This window comes from Callithrix jacchus, chromosome 14 (genome assembly GCF_049354715.1).
Source record: "Callithrix jacchus isolate 240 chromosome 14, calJac240_pri, whole genome shotgun sequence".
Taxonomy (NCBI): Eukaryota; Metazoa; Chordata; class Mammalia; order Primates; family Cebidae; genus Callithrix; species Callithrix jacchus.
Window position 1 is genome coordinate 29683989 of NC_133515.1, and position 20823 is coordinate 29704811.

Here is a 20823-nt window from a genome sequence, read left to right on the forward strand (position 1 = left end):
GTACATATTTGTAGTATTTTTCTCATTCTCATTCTTTATATAGTCAACTAGAATCTTTCTTTTCTAACTCAGGAGGTCCATTTCTTGTGTATCTCTTAGAAGTGCTTAACTTGTATTTCTATTCCTTCTGATGTCACGTCTGTATTATTGGACCACCTTACTTAATAGTGTTGATGTTTCCATGCTTTCATCTAGTCTAGTCCATGATCATCAGTTCCAAATTTTTTTCTAAAATGTAAATTTAATTACACTATTAAAAAAATTTACTTTATGTTACATTGTAAACACTTGCAGATATATTTTGATCATCTTAACGTTGCTATTGTTATTATTTCTACTAATTCAAATCAAGCCCATTTAAACAGGTAAAATGTAGAAGTAAATGATACAGAAAAGTTCTTGTTGGGCACTGTGGTTCATACCTGTGAATCCCAGCACTTTGGGAAGCTACGGTAGAAGGACTGTTTAAGGCTAGAAGTTCAATACCTTCAATACCAACCTGAACAACCCAGTGAGACTCCTTCTTTCCAAAAAAAAAAAAAAAAAAAAAAGCTGTGTATGATGGCACACACCTGTATACCTGTATGTAATCTCAGCTATTCTGGAGGCTAAGATGGGAGGATCGTGTGATCCCAGGAGTTTGAGGCTACAGTGACCCATGATTATGCCACTGCAATCCAGCCTGGGCAATGAGCAAAACCTTGTCTCTCAATAAATAAATAAATAAAAAGAAGAGAAAAAGAAAATATCCCCTCATAATCGACATTCCCAGTTAAACTCCTTAGAGGTAATTCTTTTTAGAGTTTTACATAAATACTTTTAAAGATATTTTAAACACAAACACACATATTTACAAACACACACACACAGTTAGCATAGGTATGTGTACATATAGATATGCATATGAAGTTGTTAGAATCAGAGATCTTATGTAGTATAAGCCTTTCCAATAATTTAAATAATACCAGTAATCCTAAAACACAGGTGAAGAGTAGTGAAGCTTGAACTTCCAAGGTTGCTCCCAGGTTGGGTTCCTGTGTCAAATTTATGAGATCTATCCCAGATATGATACAAGTGGGCACATCTTACCCAAAAGAAACCTGCTTGAGTTCTGAAACATCACTATTTTAAAGTAGCTCTTATATAACATGTTGAATTTTTCCTATGATATTACACAACATATACTATTTTCCCATTTTTTTTCTTAATTTTTAAATTTTTTTTGAGATGGAGTCTCACTCTCTTTCCCAGGCTGGAGTGCAGTGGTGCAATCACTGCACCCTCTGCTTCCCAGGTTCAAGAATTTCTCCTATCTCAGCCTCCTGAGTAGTTGGAATTACAGGCGCATGCCACCACAGCCAGCTAATTTTTGTATTTTTAGTAGAGACGGGGTTTCTCCATGTTGGTCAGAATGGTCTCGAACTCCTGATCTCGTGATCTGCAGGCCGTGGCCTCCCCAAGTGCTAAGATTACAGCATAAGCCACCGTACTCAGTCTTAATTTTTATTACTATTAATATCTAAAGTTTTATTTTTTACATCTTATGTGTAATGGCTTCCCACTATTCTTTTCTTAGAAGATATACTATAATTTATGTTTCCCATCCTATAGTGATCTATATTTTAGCTGTATTTTAATACTTTAATGCTACCTAAATTTGTACATATTTTTATGATTTGTACAAATGTACATATCTAAAGAAAGATTTTTAAGGGTGTTGTAGATTTTAATATTGACAGACATGGTAAAATTTAACTCAAATCAGGTATTTCAACTTAAATCCTCATTAGTGGAGTGCAGTACATATTTCACTTGATATTATTATACTTTTTAATCATAGTCGAATTTATGAGTAAAAAGTGTCATGTCACAATTTCTGTCTTATTCATCCAACAAACACTTTTGGAGTGCTTATAATTTGCCAGGCACCATTCTGGCAGTTAGAATATAATGAATAAAACACTAAAGTTCTCATGGAGCTTCTGGGAACAGAAAGACAATTAAAAAAGCACAATAAAATAGAATGGGAACTAGTGATGAGTTCTATATAAATGCTCTAAAAAAATCAAAGCAGTTTAAATGGATAAAAGGATATGGCAAATTGCATCAAGGGAATCCTCTCTGGGTAGTTAACATTTACAAAACAAAAACTTTAAAATTTTGATTTTCAGATACATTTAAATGACCATCCAGAATTTGTAATTATTAATTACACTTAAGATTTAGTACATTTCAATATATTTATTTGTGTTTGATTTTTGATGAAATGTTAACACTGATTATTATCCTATTAAAATGCATATTTTATTATACAATTTAATAATTGGTCTTTTTATCAGAAGTAAGTAACATATAAGGACTTTAAATTCCAAGGTTTTATCTCATCTCTGGTACATCTTATCACATGTATTATACAAAAATTATGTAATTTGAACTCTATGCTTCTGTCAATATCGCTCCATAGAGAACACTCATACCCATTTGGTAAAACACAGCTCATTCATCTCCTCATCTGTGGAAGTATTCTTAACTTGCCAAGAAAGAGATGTCTCCCTTCCTCCCTCAGTTCTCCCAGTATCTTATTCTTATCTCAATTATTGTATTTATTACCCTATATTGTAAGCATGTGCCATTTTTTACATAAACACTCAATTGTGGCCTCTTATCCATTTGCTTCTTAAGATTTATCACAATGTATGACCTTTAGTAGGTTTTTAATGATCATGTCTAAAAACAGATAAGTGGTTGAATAAATGCAGCATTCAGCTCTGTAAGACAGAGTGACAATAGTTAAGATATTCACTTGTGGGTTTAAAACTTATCATTTTGTGTCCTCTACTCCTAAGAAACAAATTCTAGTTGGATATGAGAGCTACTTTTAATCTTCTTCAATTTGTACTGGCCTTTTGCTTACTAAATAAAACCTGAAGTTAGCCACATTTATCTGATTGTGTTGATATAAGCCCTCTCACTATGTCAATTTCATGTTTACTCTGTGTTTTAATTCCTTCCACCAGAGCATCCCATTTCCCTGGTGATTCAGCATTAGCTAGAAGTTTAATTAGTACCATCCCTACAATCTTTTTACATTCTTTCTGAATACTACAGCAAGAGGAAAAGTTGTAATAACTACCTGAGGTAACCTAACACCTCATGATTATTGCCTACAAAATTCCTAATTATTCCATGTCTGTATCCTTGAGTTATGTCTAAAACTAACCTTTGGTATGCTTTCACCTCAAGATGATAGATAGGTTTGCAGCATAAGAATAGTAAGAGTGGACACTGTAGGTGTTGCTTCTAGGCCACTATCTCCATAGCTATATGCCTTGGAATAAGAATCTCAATTTAATCTCAAAGTGTTTATATTTTGGATATGAAGATATCAGATTCCTTCAGCTGTGCAGTAGCAGGAAAATTGGTTAAGTGCTTGGAGAGTGTCTAGGAGTCCATTTGCAGAAGAAGCACTTGCTAAGCAAGTACTTGTTCCAAGCAATCTGGTTAGGAAATCATGGTACAGTTTGTGCCTCATTACAAGCAACAGTGTATCATAAACATACTTTCTGGTTGATAGAGTTTTCCCACAGTTATTTGTTAATTAAATAACGAATCTGAAAAAAAATTAAAATGGGAGATTATATTGGAGAGAGGGGCGGATAATTCTTAGATATCAGGACATCTTGATAGATATGGGCAAATATTTTGTGTAAAACAGTCAAATGGGAATGTCAATATTAGTATAATACCTAAAAGGAGCACTAGGTCTCCAATGAATATTCTTCCTAATGTACTGTTGTGGATGTGGAAGTGCTTTGAGATATTCCCTGCATTCGAAAATATTGCAATTGGGCCAAAAACACCTTATTGACGATTTAAGCTCCCAACCCTTAAAAAGAGTTCATTGCAATTCACATAGATGAGTAAATCTCTCAGTAAGATTGAATGTAAACTATTTGTTGAATTTTTTCAGAGACATTATTTTGTAACAGATAACCATCCACTTATGTCAGATTGCCTCTACTCTTCTGCTTTTGGAATGAATAATATATGAAATAAAATTTATGCAAATTTATTAAAGTTTCCTATGTGAGAGTAAAAGTCACTAAGATAATGTTAAGGAAGATGTAGATGGTGGCTATGGATGTAAGACAATTTCTGGGTTATGTAGAAAGTTATTGCTAATACAGTTAATTATATAATTTATTATTTAACAATAAATTGGTACAGTGATAAAAGCCAGAAATGGAAAAAATAACAGATTATACAAATTTTTAAAAAGGTTTATACACTTTTTTTTTTTTTTTAGTTGACCATCAGGTATATTGGGGAAGGGAGAGATGGAGGCACCTTCATGAGTGCCTCCCGTGGGCAGCAGCCTCTACAACTTGCTGGGGGTTTGGGGGAAGCAGGGAGTTCATGGGGCTCCTCCAGCAAAGATGAGCTCCAGGGCCACTTGGATGTCCCCCCCGGCGACCTGCAGGGCCCGCAGGCTCAGCTCATCGTCCTGGATGCCCATGTCATGTAGCTGCTGCAGCTGGGGCTGCCACTGGCTCTGGAGGCTGGGCTGCCGAGAAGCCTGCAGGGCATACTGTAGGGCTTGGCTGAAGAGATCATTGGTGATGGGCGTCCCTGACTGGACACCAGAGGACATTGGAGAGGTCCCTGAGAAATGGCCCTGGGTGCCAGGAGTCGGTGTGTGAGAACTGCTCTCCGGAATGCTGGCCAGGACCAGGGCGGTTGCCAGCTCACTCTGGGTGATGGGCCAGGGCCCAGCAGCTCCGCTGTACCCCAGGGAGGCTGGGCGGGAGCTGGGGGTGCTGCTGGAAGGTGTGGACCTGGTGCTTGGGTGAAAGTCGTCCTCATCATCTGAGAGCCCTTCAAACAGGAAGCCACCTGGCATATCCCTATATGAGCTGGAGGGCATGCTCTGGGAAGAGGAGTCAGTTCCCGGCATTGGGGCACTGCCTGCTACCGAGTGCAGAACCAGGACAATGGCATTGACGAGGGCTGGGTCAGCAGGCACCAACGTATCAAGCATACTGGGATCAGCAAAGACAGAGAAGAGGTCCTTGTCTTGGAGAACCCCAAGAGCAATGGGGTCACTGCTGAGGCCTGGGGTGGCCACAATGATCTGATCCAGAGATTCCTTATTGCTGAGTATCTTTTTTTTTTTTTTTTTTTTTTTTGAGACGGAGTTTCGCTCTTGTTACCCAGGCTGGAGTGCAATGGTGCAATCTCGGCTCACCGCAACCGCCTCCTGGGCTCAGGCAATTCTCCTGCCTCAGCCTCCCGAGTAGCTGGGACTACAGGCATGCGCCACCATGCCCAGCTAATTTTTTGTATCTTTAGTAGAGACGGGTTTTCACCATGTTGACCAGGATGGTCTCGATCTCTTGACCTCGTGATCCACCCGCCTCGGCTTCCCAAAGTGCTGGGATTATAGGCTTGAGCCACCGCGCCCGGCCCTATTGCTGAGTATCTTAAAGACTGCCTCCCTGTAAGAGGAGCTGCTGCGCAGGGCAGTGTGCAGTACCCGGAACTCTCTCATGGCAGCCACTTTGTCCACAGGTTCCGGTTTTTGATCAGGTTCGGGCCAGGACTTTCGCAGAAAGTGGACAGTGGACCCGGGTTGAATGCCATAGAAGTCAAGTGTCTGGTCATCTTTTAGCTTCCGACCACAGTAGATCAGATCAATCAGTTCAGGGTCTGGAACAGATTCCTGGAGTTTGCGAGCAATAAGCTGCTTCAGAAATGAAATACTATAGCCCCCTATCGAGTATTCTCCCAGTTCTGTCTCTGGCAATCGAAGAATAGACTTTGGAGCAAGTGGCTGGTCAGCCAGCTTCACCGCCAGGTGCCAGTCTGAGAGAGACATCCTCTCTCTTTCTCCCGCTCCAGTGGTGCCAGCTGATTAGCTGACATACATCGAGCCCGCGAAGCCCGGGTGCCCAGCGCCCTCACCCGTCCGCGGCTATACACTTTTTTTCTTAACATTTAGATCAATTTCTAGATATATCAGATTTCAACTCATTAATTTATATGCCGTTCTACTATAAGCAATCTCATTTTCTAAAACCTCACATTTCTAAAAACAAAAAAGGATTGATTTGTGGATGAAAATTCATTTCAAAATGATTTATTAATTTTAAAGAAGATTTTCTGTGGTGTTACTGCACTTAACACAAATTCCAAGGAAGAGGAGGCTGATCATTTTCAAGATACTTCCATGAACCAAGATACAGCGTGAGGCATGACACTTAATGGAAGGAGACGATCAGAGCCATTACAGGAAAATGCAACAAGGCGTGCAATACCCTAAGAAAAGGCATTTTAAAATCATGACTAAATATATAAAATATGTTGTCGAAGCCTCACATATGTTTTTAAGTATTGTTTTTATCTGTGTGGAATTACGTTTTAAATTTTTAAAGTAGATTTTTTTTTGAGAGGGAGTCTTGCTCTGTCGCTAGGCTGGAATGCAGTGGCACGATGATCTCGGCTCACTGCAACCTCCGCGTCTCAGGTTCAAGCGATTCTTCTGCCTTAGCCTCCCGAGTAGCTGGGACTACAGATGCGCGCCACCATGCCCAGTTAATTTTTGTATTTTTAGAAAGACGGGATTTCACCATGCTGGCCAGGATGGTATCATCGATCTCTTGACATAGTGATCCGCCTGCCTCAGCCTTGCAAAGTGCTGGGATTACAGACGTGAGCCACGGCATCAGGCCTAACTTAGACTTAAGTTTGAAAGCTCTGCATTGCTTTTACTTTTTCTCTCTTTCTCTCTCATTTGATTTATGTTATGGCTTTTACATTAAAAATAATAATAATATATCACTGAAGTAGTTGAGAGATCAGAATAAAGTCCAGAATTGAAGATGTCAGAAATGTATTCATTATGGCTCACTCCAAGGTATAGGGTTAGGAGAGAAGTAGATAAAGAGGACATGTATTTTTTATTGCCTGTGATTTCTTCTTTGATTCTAGCAAAGGGACGAAGGAAAAGATTCAGGGCAAATTCTCAAAGAATAACGATGTTGCATTTGCTGCAATTTCCTTTACACTCAGATATTCTCAGTAGCCCGAATGTGATGAGTAAAGAAGAGTAGAAGAGTGGTAGCCAGAAAATCCAAAATTAAAAGTATTTATTTAAAAACTTTGGCCTGTAATCCCAGCACTTTGGGAGGCTGAGGCGGGTGGATCACGAGAGATCGAGACCATCCTGGTCAACATGGTGAAACCCCGTTTCTACTAAAAATACCAAAAATTAGCTGGGCATGGTGGCACGTGCCTGTAATCCCAGCTACTCAGGAGGCTGAGGCAGGAGAATTGCCTGAACTCAGGAGGCGGAGGTTGCGGTGAGCCGAGATCGCGCCATTGCACTCCCGCCTGGGTAACAGGAGCAAAACTCCGTCTCAAAAAAAAAAAAAAAAAAAAAAAACTTTGATTCTCAAATCACTTCTAGACATGATTCAGTGTTTCAGACTTTATTCTAAAGAACAATGTTTCAGCATATCAGAGATTAGTAATAACGAGTGTCACTGGCAGGTTTACACCTTATAATAAGAAGTCATAGAACCAAATTGCAATCATTTTGACATCGTAGGATAAAGAGATATTTGGAAAAAGACACAGGCAAAAATGAAAATATACTTGCAAATATGTATTTATATTTGCTCCTATGTGCCACTAAATTTCCATCATTTTGTTATTTTTATATAAAAAAGAAACATAGCTTTTGAAAAATTCCTAAAATATTTTCGAAAATAAGTCATTTGTGTATCTTTTAATGGCTTCTCTCACATACAATCAAAGGAACAAAATGTTCTTGACCATAAAACTCAGATTCAATTTTGAAAAATATCTTAAACCTGTTGCTCCAAATCTTTGACACTTTCCATGATCAAATATCTGATGCTTCTGGAAAATAATGTTTCACAGAGCATACGTTTACTCAGACTTTACTTTTTTTTTTCAATTTTTTGATTATTATACTTTAACTTGCAGGGTACATGTGCAGAATGTGCAGGTTTGTTACATAGGTATACATGTGCCATGGTGGTTTGCTGCATCCATCACCCTGTCATCTACATTAGGTATTTCTCCTAAGGCTATGTCTCCCCTAGACCTTCCCCCTGATGCTATCCACCCCCTAGCCCTCCAACCCTTGACAGGCCATGGTGTGTGATGCTCCCCTCCCGATGTCCATGTGTTCTCATTGTTCAGTGCCCACTTATGAGTGAGAACATGCAGTGTTTGGTTTTCTGTTCTTGTGTCAGTTTGCTGAGACTGATGGCTTCAGACTTTACTTGAAGAATTACAAAGTCTAAAACAAAGCTAAAAAAACGTAAGTTTAACAACAACAGCTGCTGCATACTACAGACATTTAAAACAGGAATGCATAGAAAATGAGTCAGATGAGGCTTGATAATTGGAGCCAACATAACAATAGTTATAGCAAGGAACAGGTTTTGTTTTTTCCTGATTGCCAGACATACTGTATTAGAGACACTGAAACAGAGGAATTAGTCCTGTTTGCTTTAATGACTGCTTCATTTGAAATTACTCCAATTATGTTGTCAAAAATAGTGCTGAAAGTATTGAACAAGGATGTTCAATGAAACATTTGTTACTTATTCTAATTTTATACCTTGCTCTCTTTCTGTTGCAATATTTATTATGGCAGAAATTAATGGATTTGAGATGTGAAAATAAAGATTATTATAATTAAATTATCAAGGAAACATGAAAAGATATTAAAACTACTTTGAACTCTTTGAAAAAAAGAAAAATGTTTATCATTAAATCATTATAATTATTATTTTTTGAGACGGAATCTTGCTCTGCCTACCAGGCTGGAGTGGAGTAGCATGATCTAGGCTAACTGCCATCTTCACCTCCCTGGTTCAAGCGATTCTCCTGCCTCAGCCTACCAAGTATCTGGGATTACAGGCATCTGTCACCATGTCCAGCTAATTTTTTGTAATTTTAGTAGAGACGGAGTTTCATCAAGTTGGCCAGGCTGGTCTTGAACTCCTGACCTCGGATGATCCACCCAGCTCGGCCTCAAAAGTGCTGGGATTACAGGCATGAGCCACTGTGCCTGACCACATTTCTTAACCGACACATTTTTTAAAACTATTTTATACAGTCTGAAATCAGTAACCTTTTTGTTTATCTTTTCTATTAGATAGAAATTTACAAATTAACATTTAACTTCTTATTAGGGGTTCTAGAGATATAAGAAGAAGCAATATCAAAAATTCAGATGTATATTCCTGAATAATTCCAGACATGTTTCAAATTTAGATGTGTACTTAGGAGTACTTCGATAATTTTATTTTGAAATAAAACAATCAAAAGGACCTGCAGTTATCCTCATGTTTTTTTTTACCAAGTTTTGGAATTTTTTCTTGATAATTTTTCCTAGATAGCTAGTGTTGTTAAATGATCTTATAGGGAGAGGAACACAGGAAAACATTTCTGTTCACTTTTAAAATTACCATTTGGTCCATACTAGGGTGACTGTATGGAATAGAGAGTGCAATGGTACTTTCAAAGTAGAATCAGATTTCTGTAGGGAACTAAATGCCATCAGATGTTTGCAAATGGAAGAAAAAAAGTGTTTCCTCAGTTCTACAAAGATTGTTCCTAGAATCATGGGATTTATAATGATTAGCAAGATATTTAGTATATTTTTACTTAATAGTTCAGGTAATTAATGGTGACAGAAGACAAGAACAGTTGTTCTCAGAAGTTGTGTGTTTATGACATACTCTAAACTTTGTCCTACAAACTGCTGAGTTGAACATTAAAAACAAAGTACACAGAATGAGTTGTCCAAAACTAAGCTATGATTATAATGCAAGTGGTTAATGTGGAAAGCTTGGCTAAAAGCTGTCTTTCGAGGCCTTTTTTTTAAGTGCCAAATCAGAACACTTGGTGACTAATTATAAATAGAGATAAAAACAATTAGGAATAATTCTGAAGATGCTAGATAGCAGTTACTGAAAAGAATTTTGTTACTATATTAGTAATGATAAATTTACATTTATTAATATAAAGCACCTCTAATTGATGTTTAAGTAAATTAAAATAGCCTTTGAAACAAATAATATTTAATTTTATGTCCATTTGATTATTTGTTCCATAGTCAGTTAAAGAAATGTATCTTTTTGACACAATCTGGCAAACAACTAAACTTAAACGTGGGAATCAGTCCATAAAAGCAAACTATAATACTAATAACATTTCAAATAATTGTATATTCTTTAAAAAAATATGACTAAGTGTGGTTCATGCCTGTTATCACAGCACTTTGGGAGGCAGAGGTGGGTGGATCATGATGTCAAGAGGTTGAGACTATCCTGGCCGACATGGTGAAATCCCGACTCTACTAAGAATACAAAAATTAGCGAGGCATGGTGGCGCACACCTTTAGTCCTGGCTACTTGGGAGGCTGAGGAGAAGAATCACTTGAACCTGGGAGACGGAGGTTTTAGTGAGCCGAGATTGTGCCACTGCACTTTATGATGACAGAGAGTGACTCTGTCTCAAAAAAACTGACAAACTACGATGAAAAATTACTTAAAAGATATTTATTTGGTGGCAATTGAGAAAACCTAGAGATCACAAAAATACCAAAATTTAATGTACAAAATTCATTTGTAAAGTAAATAATTAGAAAATCACAACAAAAAGGCTTCTAAGAAAAGACCGACACTTGCATACTACACTTAGCACTGGTTTCACAATAATAATTTAATATTCATTAGATATTCATGTTTTTACCCCTAGATAACTGTAAGGTGACTAACATTCTTGAAATGTTTACTATAATGGCCAAGAAAGGCCAATAGAAAATGTAGAAAAGCATTTCACAGATGCTAAAAAAAAACCTCACTCCTTACTTTCTCATTAAAATCATTTTGACTAACTTTGAGAAAACTAAAATGACTCAGATATATCTTTGAGAAAACTACTTTCATTTTAAATAAAACATGGAGAGATTTGAGGAAATCTAGTAATCATATACAATTCAGTTCAAGTTCCTGAATTGTTCATGGTCTAAATGCAAGGGGCATTTTTTGTATTCATGGCATCTAAGGGGAGAATATTCATGCTATTAGAAATCCTGCTGCATAGTGCCTTTTAGAAAATACAATTTTGATCTGGACATTTAGATTGATTTCTACATAGAGCCTGCTTGCATGTACACAAGTGTCTCCTGTTTAAATTTGTTCTAGCTTAAAAATAAAAAATGCAGCCATGATTGTACTTTTGCTGTAAATCAGCTTCAAATTATGAAACTGAGCTTTTGGTGCTTTTCAGACATAGAAAGAATTACATGCAGTTTACCTATTCTGTTGGATTTCTCCCCTGAAAATCAAATGCTTATAAAGGATTATTTAACATGTATCAAAAAACAGCAATAAAAAGAAAACATTTTAAAAAGAGTATACGGCAAATAGATGGGGAGTTAACATAATAGTTATTTGCTAGTTAAAATTTGACATTTTCTGAACTGAAAGCAAATTCCTTCTGGAGACATATTCTAAAACTCAAAACGATAATCAGTAATGTTTTAACGATTATACTTTATACTGATAAATGACTTTAAAATTTCAGTACACTGAGAAAAGGTGGCCAGTATAATATATTGCATATTTGTGCAATTGTTTGTGTGACAAGAGTATCAGTAAAATTTGTTGTGCTTCTATCTGGTTGAATAGCTTTCAATAAACCATGTTAGTAAACAAGTACATAAAAACAAATGAGTCTTATTCTTATATATTGACATTGCATATCAAGACTTTAATGCTGAAAAATAAATTTTAATTTTATTCCTTCATCCTATTCAAGGGAAGAATATGCTTGACATATCTTACTATACATTTGAAAAGCACAGGAAAACCCTTATTTTCTAATGATACAGAGCTGAAGGCATTAACTGCGGGTTCTCATTGATTATTGGACCCACCATGGCTCGATTCATGCTTGTTTATTGCCTTTATTTTTTAGAAACATACGCTTATATATTTTTCCTTTCATGTTCTCTCCTTAGACAACCAAAAAACACTTTTAAATATCAGACATTTATCATCTATCTTGGCTCTTTTTTCCTTAGCTATTTTTGTCTCTTTAAAAATAAAGTGTGGTTAATATGAGCTTGGGTGAAAATGAAAAGAAAAAGACAGAGCAAGTAATGACACCTTGGAAGACCTTAACTCAGATTTCTAGGCCTATTTTTTTCATAAGAGCATCACCTATTATCCTAGCAATGCTACTCTACCTGCTGTTTCTGGGAAGGGGGCTCTTATAAGAGGAGATCCCTGGGACCCCAGGGTCAAAATATGGCAGAGGACAAATTTGGCATCTCCAAACTCCAAAGTTAAGGTACAAACTATATAAGGATTAACATAAACTATCAAGTAATCTTATTAAAAATGAGCAAAAGGCCTGAATATATATTTTTCCAAAGATGACATACAAATGGCCAAGAAGCATATGAAAAAGTGCTCAGTATGACTAATCATCAGAGCAATGAAAATTTAAACCACAATGAGATATCACTTCATGCCTGTTAGAATGGTTATCATCAAAACGATTACAAGTATTGGCAAGGATGTGGAGGAAAGTAAACACTTGTACAATGTTCATGGGAATTTAAATTGGTACAGCCATTATCAAAAACAGCATAGACATTCTTCAAACAATTTAAAAAAGAATGACCATATGACCCAGCATTTCCACCCCGGGTATATATTCAAAAAAATTGAAATCAGTATTTCCAAATTTTAATACTGTAAAAGATACCCAAATTTCCATGTTCTTTGCAGTCTTATTCACAGTAACAAAGATATGAAAACATCCTAGGCATTCATCAATGGATGAATTTATAAAGAAGAAAATGCATACACAAACATACACACACACACACACACACACACACACACACACACACACAGAGAGAGAGAGAGAGAGTGAGAGAGAGAGAGAGAGAGAAATATTATTCAGCCATAATAAGAAGTCCTGTTATTTGCAAAAGCATAAATAAATCTGTAAGGCATTATACTAAGTGAAGTAATCCAGATATAGAAAGATAAATACTGTGTAATCCCACTTATCTGTACTATCCAAAAAATCTAATTCATAAAGGCAGAAAGTAGGACAGTGGTTTCCAAGGAGTTGGGGATAGAAGAAATGAGGAAGTTTGATTAAAAGTCAACAACTTCCAGTAATAAGATGAATAGGTTCTGGGGATTTAATGTACAGCATGGTAACTAATGTTCATAATAGTGTATTACTTAAAATTTGATGATAGCAGATTTTAATGGTCCTTGTCCCCCCCCCCCACATACACACACACACAAATAGTAATTAGTTGTGGTGATACATGTGTAAATAGATTTTGGTAAGCAGTACACAATGTATATGTACATCAAATCATCATATTGTTCACTTTAAATATATACAATCTGTTAAATAAATGTTTAAATTTTTAAATAAAGAAAAAAATGCAGATAATACTGATTTCTTAAAAGCACAGATAAATCATAAATGTATGACAAAATAATAGCCTAGTTGAGTTGACTAATGTGGCATGTGGCATTTTAACTTAAATGGTTTATGTTTAACACAGGTCTTTGGATTTTCTTTTTACTGACTCCCCCATTTAACAACTTAAAAACTTTTACCCAGGAGCTACCTTTTGTTGTTTTTTTTAGAGATATTTATTACTGCATTTGTAATAAATATGTCATTAAAACGTGTTGTTTAATTATAGAAATATATATCTATTAAAGATAAATTGGGAAATAAAAAGAAGAGCAAAAGAAAAAAAGAAGCTAACAGTGCTGCATGCCAGGAACTTTACTAACAGCTTCATTTTTTTCTCTTTTAAGATACCTCAAATGGATACATTTTTGTATGATCTTATTGAAGATATAATAAGCTTCATAAATTTTACAAATATAAAATCCAAGGTACATAGTGGTCAAGTGACTTTCAAAGGACACTTGGGTAATAGGTACTTAAGTCAAGTATTGCCTCCAAAACCCATCTCATTTATAAGATTTCACATACACAAGTTTAAAACATTGTTAGAAACTGACTTTTTACACAAAGCATTTTGTTCTGTTATTCAACAAAAGTTGCTTATTTAATAGACTTTAGAATCGTTTTAGATTTCCCTTAACATAAGCATCTTACATTAGTGTGGTACACTTGTTATAATTAATAAAAAAATATTAATGCACTGTTATTAACTCAAGTTCATATTTATATTTCCTTAGTTTTTGCCTAATGTTCTTTTTCTGTTTTAGAGCACTGTTCAAAAGACCACATGACATTTAGTTTTCTGGTCTCCATAGGATGCTTATGACAGTGACAGTGTCTCAGACTTTCTTTGCTTTTGATGACCTTGACAAATAAGAAGAGTATTAGTCAGCTTCCTTATATGATGTTCCTCTATTGAAATTTATCTAATGTTCTTAACTTATTCTGGTTAACAGTTATTATGTGTTATTGAAGGAAAAAAACACAGAGATAGGTATCATTTTAATTAAATCATATCAAGGATACATAGTACTATCAACATTATTTATTACTGTGGATGTTAACCTGACACCTACCTCTCTGGGGTAGTGGCTGTCAGGCTTAGCCACTGTAAAGTCAATCTTCTCTACCATTTTCTATACTGCCATGTTTGAAAGTAAGTCACTAGACACAGTCCACACTTAAACAGTGAGGAGTTATGTATCCTCCACTTGAGAGTGGAATACCTATATAAATTATGTGGACTTCTTTTGGACAAAATATTTACCGCCCTTCACCATAAATTAACTTATTTTGAATGTATTTATATGAGTACGTACTTATGTATGTTTATTTTGTATTTGGGGTTATAATTCAACATTACTCCATTTTATCATTCAAATTGTTCCACTTGCCACAGAGGGCACTTATGATTAAATCCTATGTGTCTTTGGACTTTCATAATTAATGTGTGTCATCAGTGTTTTTTTCAACCTGTAAAAAGGAGTTAAGCTCTTCTTTCAGGTTTCCTTTGGCTGGGCTTGAGAATTAAACTGATATATGCTACGGTTTGAGTATAGTTTGTTCTTTCCAAAGTTCATGTTGAAATTTGATTGCCATTGTAACGATGTCATGAGGGGGGACCTTCAAGAGGTGATTAAGTCATTAAGAGGAATTGATGTCTTCTTTGAGGGAATGGATTAATGATCATTGGAGTGGGTAACTGTGAGATCAGGTTGTTATGAAAGTAAGTTGGATTTTCTCAGTTTGTCTTTTCACACACATTTGCTTGTTCCTCACCCCTCCTTTTTTTTTTTTTTTTTTTTTACTATGTTATGATGTAGTGAGTCCTCGCCATATGCAACTGCCTGATATTGAACTTTCCAGCCTCTGGAACCATGAGCTAGCTGGAACCATGAGCTAGACAAACTTCTTTTCTTTACAAATTACTCAGTCTCAGATATTCCATTATTGCAACTGAAAATGGATTAAGATAATGTAAGACAGAACAACAGAAGTAAAGTATATGACTAAAGAAGGACATTACATAAAGATAAAAGGATCCATACAACAAGAAGAGCTAATGATCCTTAATATATATGGACCCAATACAGGGGCACCCAGATATATAAGGCAAGTTCTTAATGACTTACAAAGAGAATTAGACTCCCACACAATAATAGTGGGAGACTTTAACACTCCACTGTCAATATTAGACAGATCAACCAGACAGAAAATCAACAAGGATATCCAGGGCTTGAACTCAGACCTGGAACAAGCAAACCTGATAGACATTTACAGAACTCTCCACCCCAAATCCACAGAATATACATTCTTCTCAGCACCACTTCAAACCTACTATAAAATTGACCACATAATTGGAAGTAAATCACTCCTCAGCAAATGCAAAAGAACTAAAATCATAACAAACAGTCTCTCAGACCACAGTGCAATCAAGTTAGAACTCAGAATTCAGAAACTAATTCAGAACCGCACAGCTTCATGGAAACTGAAAAACTGGCTCTTGAACAGTAATGGGATAAACAATGAAATGAAGACAGAAATAAAGAAGTTCTTTGAAACCAACGAGAATGAAGACACAACATACCAGAATCACTAGGACACATCTAAAGCAGTCTCTAGAGGAAAATGTATAACAATAAGTGCCCACATGAGAAAAGAGAGATCCAAAAGTGACACCCTATCATCAAAATTGAAACAGCTGGAGGGGCAAGATCAACAAAACTCAAAACCTAGCAGAAGACAAGAAATAACTAAGATCAGAGCAGAACTGAAGAGATAGAGACACGAAAAACCCTTCAAAAAATCAATAAATCCAAGAGCTGGTTTTTTGAAAAGATCAGCAAAATAGACAGACCACTAGCCAGATTAATAAAAAAGAAAAGAGAGAAAAACCAAATAGATGCAATAAAAAAAGATAAAGGAGAAATCACCACAGATTCCACAGAAATTCAAACCATCATCAGAGAATATTACAAACAATTCTATGCACATAAACTTGTAAACCTGGAAGAAATGGACAAATTCCTGGACACTTGTGTCCACCCAAGCCTAAACCAGGAAGAAGTTGAAACTATGAAAAGACCAATAACAAGATCTGAAGTTGAGGCAGAAATTAAGAGCCTACCACACAAAAAAAGCCCAGGTCCAGATGGGTTCACAGCCGAATTCTACTAGACACACAAAGAGGAACTGTTACCATTCCTTCTGAAACTATTCCAAATAATCCAAAAAGAGGGAATTCTTCCCAAATCATTTTATGAGACCAACATCTTCTGATACCAAAACCTGGCAGAGACCCAACAAGAAAAGAAAACTTCCGGCCAACATCCATGATGAACATAGATGCAAAAATCTTCAATAAAATACTGGCAAGCCAATTACAACAGCACATCAAAAAGCTTATCCACCATGAGCAAGTAGGATTCATCCCAGGGATGCAAGTCTGGTTCAACATACGCAAGTCTATAAACGTAATTTACCACATAAACAGAACCAAAAACAAAAACCACATGATTATCTCAATTGACGCAGAGAAGGCCTTTGACAAAATTCAACAGCCCTTTATGGTAAAAACCCTCAATAAACTCGGTATTGATGGAACGTATCTCAAAATAATAAAAGCTATTTATGACAAACCAACAGCCAATATCATACTTAATGGGCAAAAACTGGAAGCATTCCCTTTGAAATCTGGCACTAGACAAGGATGCCCTCTCTCACCACTCCTATTCAATATAGTACTGGAAGTTCTAGCCAGAGCAATCAGGCAAGAAAAAGAAATAAAGGGTATTCAAATAGGAAAGGAGGAAGCCAAATTATCTCTATTTGCAGATCACATGATAGTGTATCTAGAAGACCCCATCATCTCAGCCCAAAAACTCCTGAAACTGATAAGCAACTTCAGCGAAGTCTCAGAATACAAAATCAATGTGCAAAAATCACAAGCATTCCTATACACCAATAACAGACTTAAAGAGAGCCAAATCAAGAACGAACTACCATTCACAATTGCTACAAAGAGAATAAAATACCGAGGAATACAACTAACAAGGAATGTAAAGGACCTCTTCAAGGAGAACTATAAACCACAGCTCAACGAAATAAGAGAGGGCACAAACAGATGGAGAAACATTCCACGTCCATGGTTAGGAAGAATCAATATCGTGAAAATGGCCACACTGCCCAAAGTAATCTACAGATTTAATGCTATCGCCATCTAGCTACCAATGACCTTCTTCACAGAACTGGAAAAAACCACCTTAAACTTCATATGGAACCAAAAGAGAGCCTGCATAGCCAAGTCAATTCTAAGTAAAAAGAACACAGCGGGAGGCATCACACTAGCGGACTTCAAACTATACTACAAAGCTACAGTAATCAAAACAGCATGGTACTGGTACCAAAACAGAGATATAGACCAATGGAACAGAACAGAGGCATCGGAGGCAACACAACATATCTACAACCATACAATATTTGATAAACCTGACAAAAACAAGCAATGGGGTAAGGATTCCCTGTTTAACAAATGGTGTTGGGAAAACTGGCTAGCCATGTGCAGAAAGCAGAAACTGGACCCCTTCCTGACACCTTACACTACAATTAACTCCAGATGGATTAAAGACTTAAACATATGACCTAACACCATAAAAATCCTAGAAGAAAATCTAGGCAAAACCATTCAGGACTAGGATTAGGCAAGGACTTCATAACCAAAACACCAAAATCATTGGCAACAAAAGCCAAAATAGACAAATGGGACCTAATGAAACTCCACAGCTTCTGCACGGCAAAAGAAACAGTCATTAGAGTAAATTGGCAACCAACAGAATGGGAAACAATTTTCGCAGTTTACCCATCTGACAAAGGGCTGATATCCAGAATTTACAAAGAACTCAAACAGATTTACAAGAAAAAAACAAATAAGCTCATTCAAAAGTGGGCAAAGGATATGAACAGACACTTTACAAAAGAAGACATACATGAGGCCAACAAACATATGAAAAAATGCTCACCATCACTGGTCATCAGAGGAATGCAAATCAAAACTACATTGAGATACCCTTTCACACTAGTTAGAATGATGATCATTAAAAAATCTGGAGACAGCAGATGCTGGAGAGGATGTGGTGAAATAGGAACACTTTTACACTGCTGGTGGGAGTGTAAATTAGTTCAATCATTGTGGAAGACAGTGTGGCGATTCCTCAAGGACCTAGAAATAGAAATTCCATTTGACCCAGCAATCCCATTACTGGGTATATATCCAAAGAACTATAAATCATTCTACTATAAGGACACATGCACACGAATGTTCATTGAAGCACTGTTTACAATAGCAAAGAACTGGAACCAACCCAAATGCCTGTCGATGATAGACTGGACTGGGAAAATGTGTCACATATACACCATGGAATATTATGCAGCAGTCAAAAACAATGAATTCATGTCCTTTGTAGGGATATGGATGAACCTGGAGAACATCATTCTCAGCAAACTGACACAAGAACATAAAATGAAATACCGCATGTTCTCACTCATAGGTGGGTGATGAACAATGAGAACACATGGACACAGGGAGGGGAGCATCACACACTGGGGTCTATCGGGGGGAATACGGGAGGGATAGTGGGGGGGGGTGAGTTGGGGAGAGATAGCATGGGGAGAAATGCCAGATATGGGTGAAGGGGAGGAAGGCAGCAAATCACACTGCCACGTGTGTACCTATGCAACTATCTTGCATGTTCTACACATGTACCCCAAAACCTATAATCCAATTATAAAAAACTATATGACTTTATTCAACAAGTTTTAAGTGGCACCTTCATAAAGAAATGAAGACAGAAGCATTTAGACTTAGTTACTTATCTAATGAATTAGACAAAGAGTAGTAAGTAGTGAAGAAAGAAAATTAAATTATGTGAAAGAGGCTTGAAATATCAGTTCTAGCAAGGTCTGTACCAAATTACCTCAGTTTTGATTTATTGCCCTTGCAGATGAGGAAATTCTCTCTCCTTCTAGTATGAGGAGAATGTCTTTCATACAGAAATTTAATCTTCTACTTTTAGGAAACAGAAAAGAGGCCAGAATGATCTGTTTGCATCTGCTGTTTTTCAAGTGCCTTTAATTCATAATAGTTAATATGCCAGTGTGGTATATTTCTAACTTTCATACCTTCTGGCACTACAAGATGTTCCAGACTCAGCTTGTATATTTTCTGCTCCACTCCTAGAATTAGCCACTTCTCAAAGGAGTTCTGGTTTTATTACTGGAGAATAATATTAGAAACCAAGATGTAGATGTTAGGTGTGCTCATTGCTACTGGTACATCTACTGGTACATCATTATTTCTAGGCCTTCAGACAGTGCAAGAAAGTATATGTGTATACTAACTTGTGTATATACACGTGTTAGTATACTCATATACTTTTTATACATATACATATATACTTTTTATAAACACACGAAAGTTCATACTGGTATATCCAACTCAGATCTATTAACAAATAAATCTTTCTAGCCTCCTTGCCTTGCAAATCTTTAAACTTCTACTTCCCTAAAAAGAAACCTAGCTCTCATCATCTGCCATCTACTTAAATGATGAATACCTATATACATGTATAGCAGTATTATGATTGTTAACCTATGTACTCTGCAGAACAACTTTATAACCTAGAGCAAGAAGCATATGTGCAGTTCCTTTTACCTTTAGTCTTACAACCTCCACTGATGTCTGGTTAATTAGGTCAACAACTTTTAACAGACTTAAGTGAAGTTGTTTCATACATTTATAATATATTTAGATTCTTTTGTCAGTCTGAATTTACTCCTGCGATCCTCAGCCTACTAGACAATTTTTTAAAAATTTGTATGCACTAAAGTTTATTCTTAACTGAACATTCTATGGGTTTTAGTAAGTGCAAAATGTCATGTATACAACATTATAGCATCATACCGAGTAATTTGCACTGCCCTAAAGAGTCTCCAGTGTTTCATTATTTTAATCCTCCTTCCTTCCCTGAATCCTGGGGAATAATTGATAGACTTACCTGTAGTTTTGCATTTTTTGGAATGACATATAATGGAAATTATACTGCATGCAACCTTTTTACCCTGGATCATTTCACATGGCAACGCATATTTTGGGTTCAGATTAAGATATTTTGGTAGTTATTCTGTTTGATGTTCTCTGTACTTTCTGGATCTATGATACAGTATTTATCAGTATTTTTAGAAAATCTTCAGCTATTGTTATTTTAAATA

General features: G+C 36.3%; 1 protein-coding gene across 1 annotated transcript; it reads right to left on the reverse strand.

Moving 5' to 3' along the window:
- Positions 1–4289: 4289 nt before the first annotated feature.
- LOC100405549 (ubiquitin-like protein 7) lies at positions 4290–5878 on the reverse strand. The gene is made up of 2 exons (XM_002757608.7): positions 5465–5878; positions 4290–5146 (listed from the first exon to the last, which is right to left on the reverse strand). The coding sequence occupies exons 1-2, from the start codon at positions 5873–5875 to the stop codon at positions 4415–4417; spliced, it is 1143 nt and encodes a 380-aa protein (XP_002757654.2). The 5' UTR covers positions 5876–5878; the 3' UTR covers positions 4290–4414.
- Positions 5879–20823: the final 14945 nt, after the last annotated feature.

Bases quoted from the DNA above. Each gene is read 5' to 3' on its own strand.
- LOC100405549 (XM_002757608.7), bottom strand. From the start codon at position 5,875: ATGTCTCTCTCAGACTGGCACCTGGCGGTGAAGCTGGCTGACCAGCCA. The intron at 5,147-5,464 runs GCCGGGCGCGGT...CTCAGCAATAAG, and splicing joins TTAAGATACTCAGCAATAGG to GAATCTCTGGATCAGATCAT.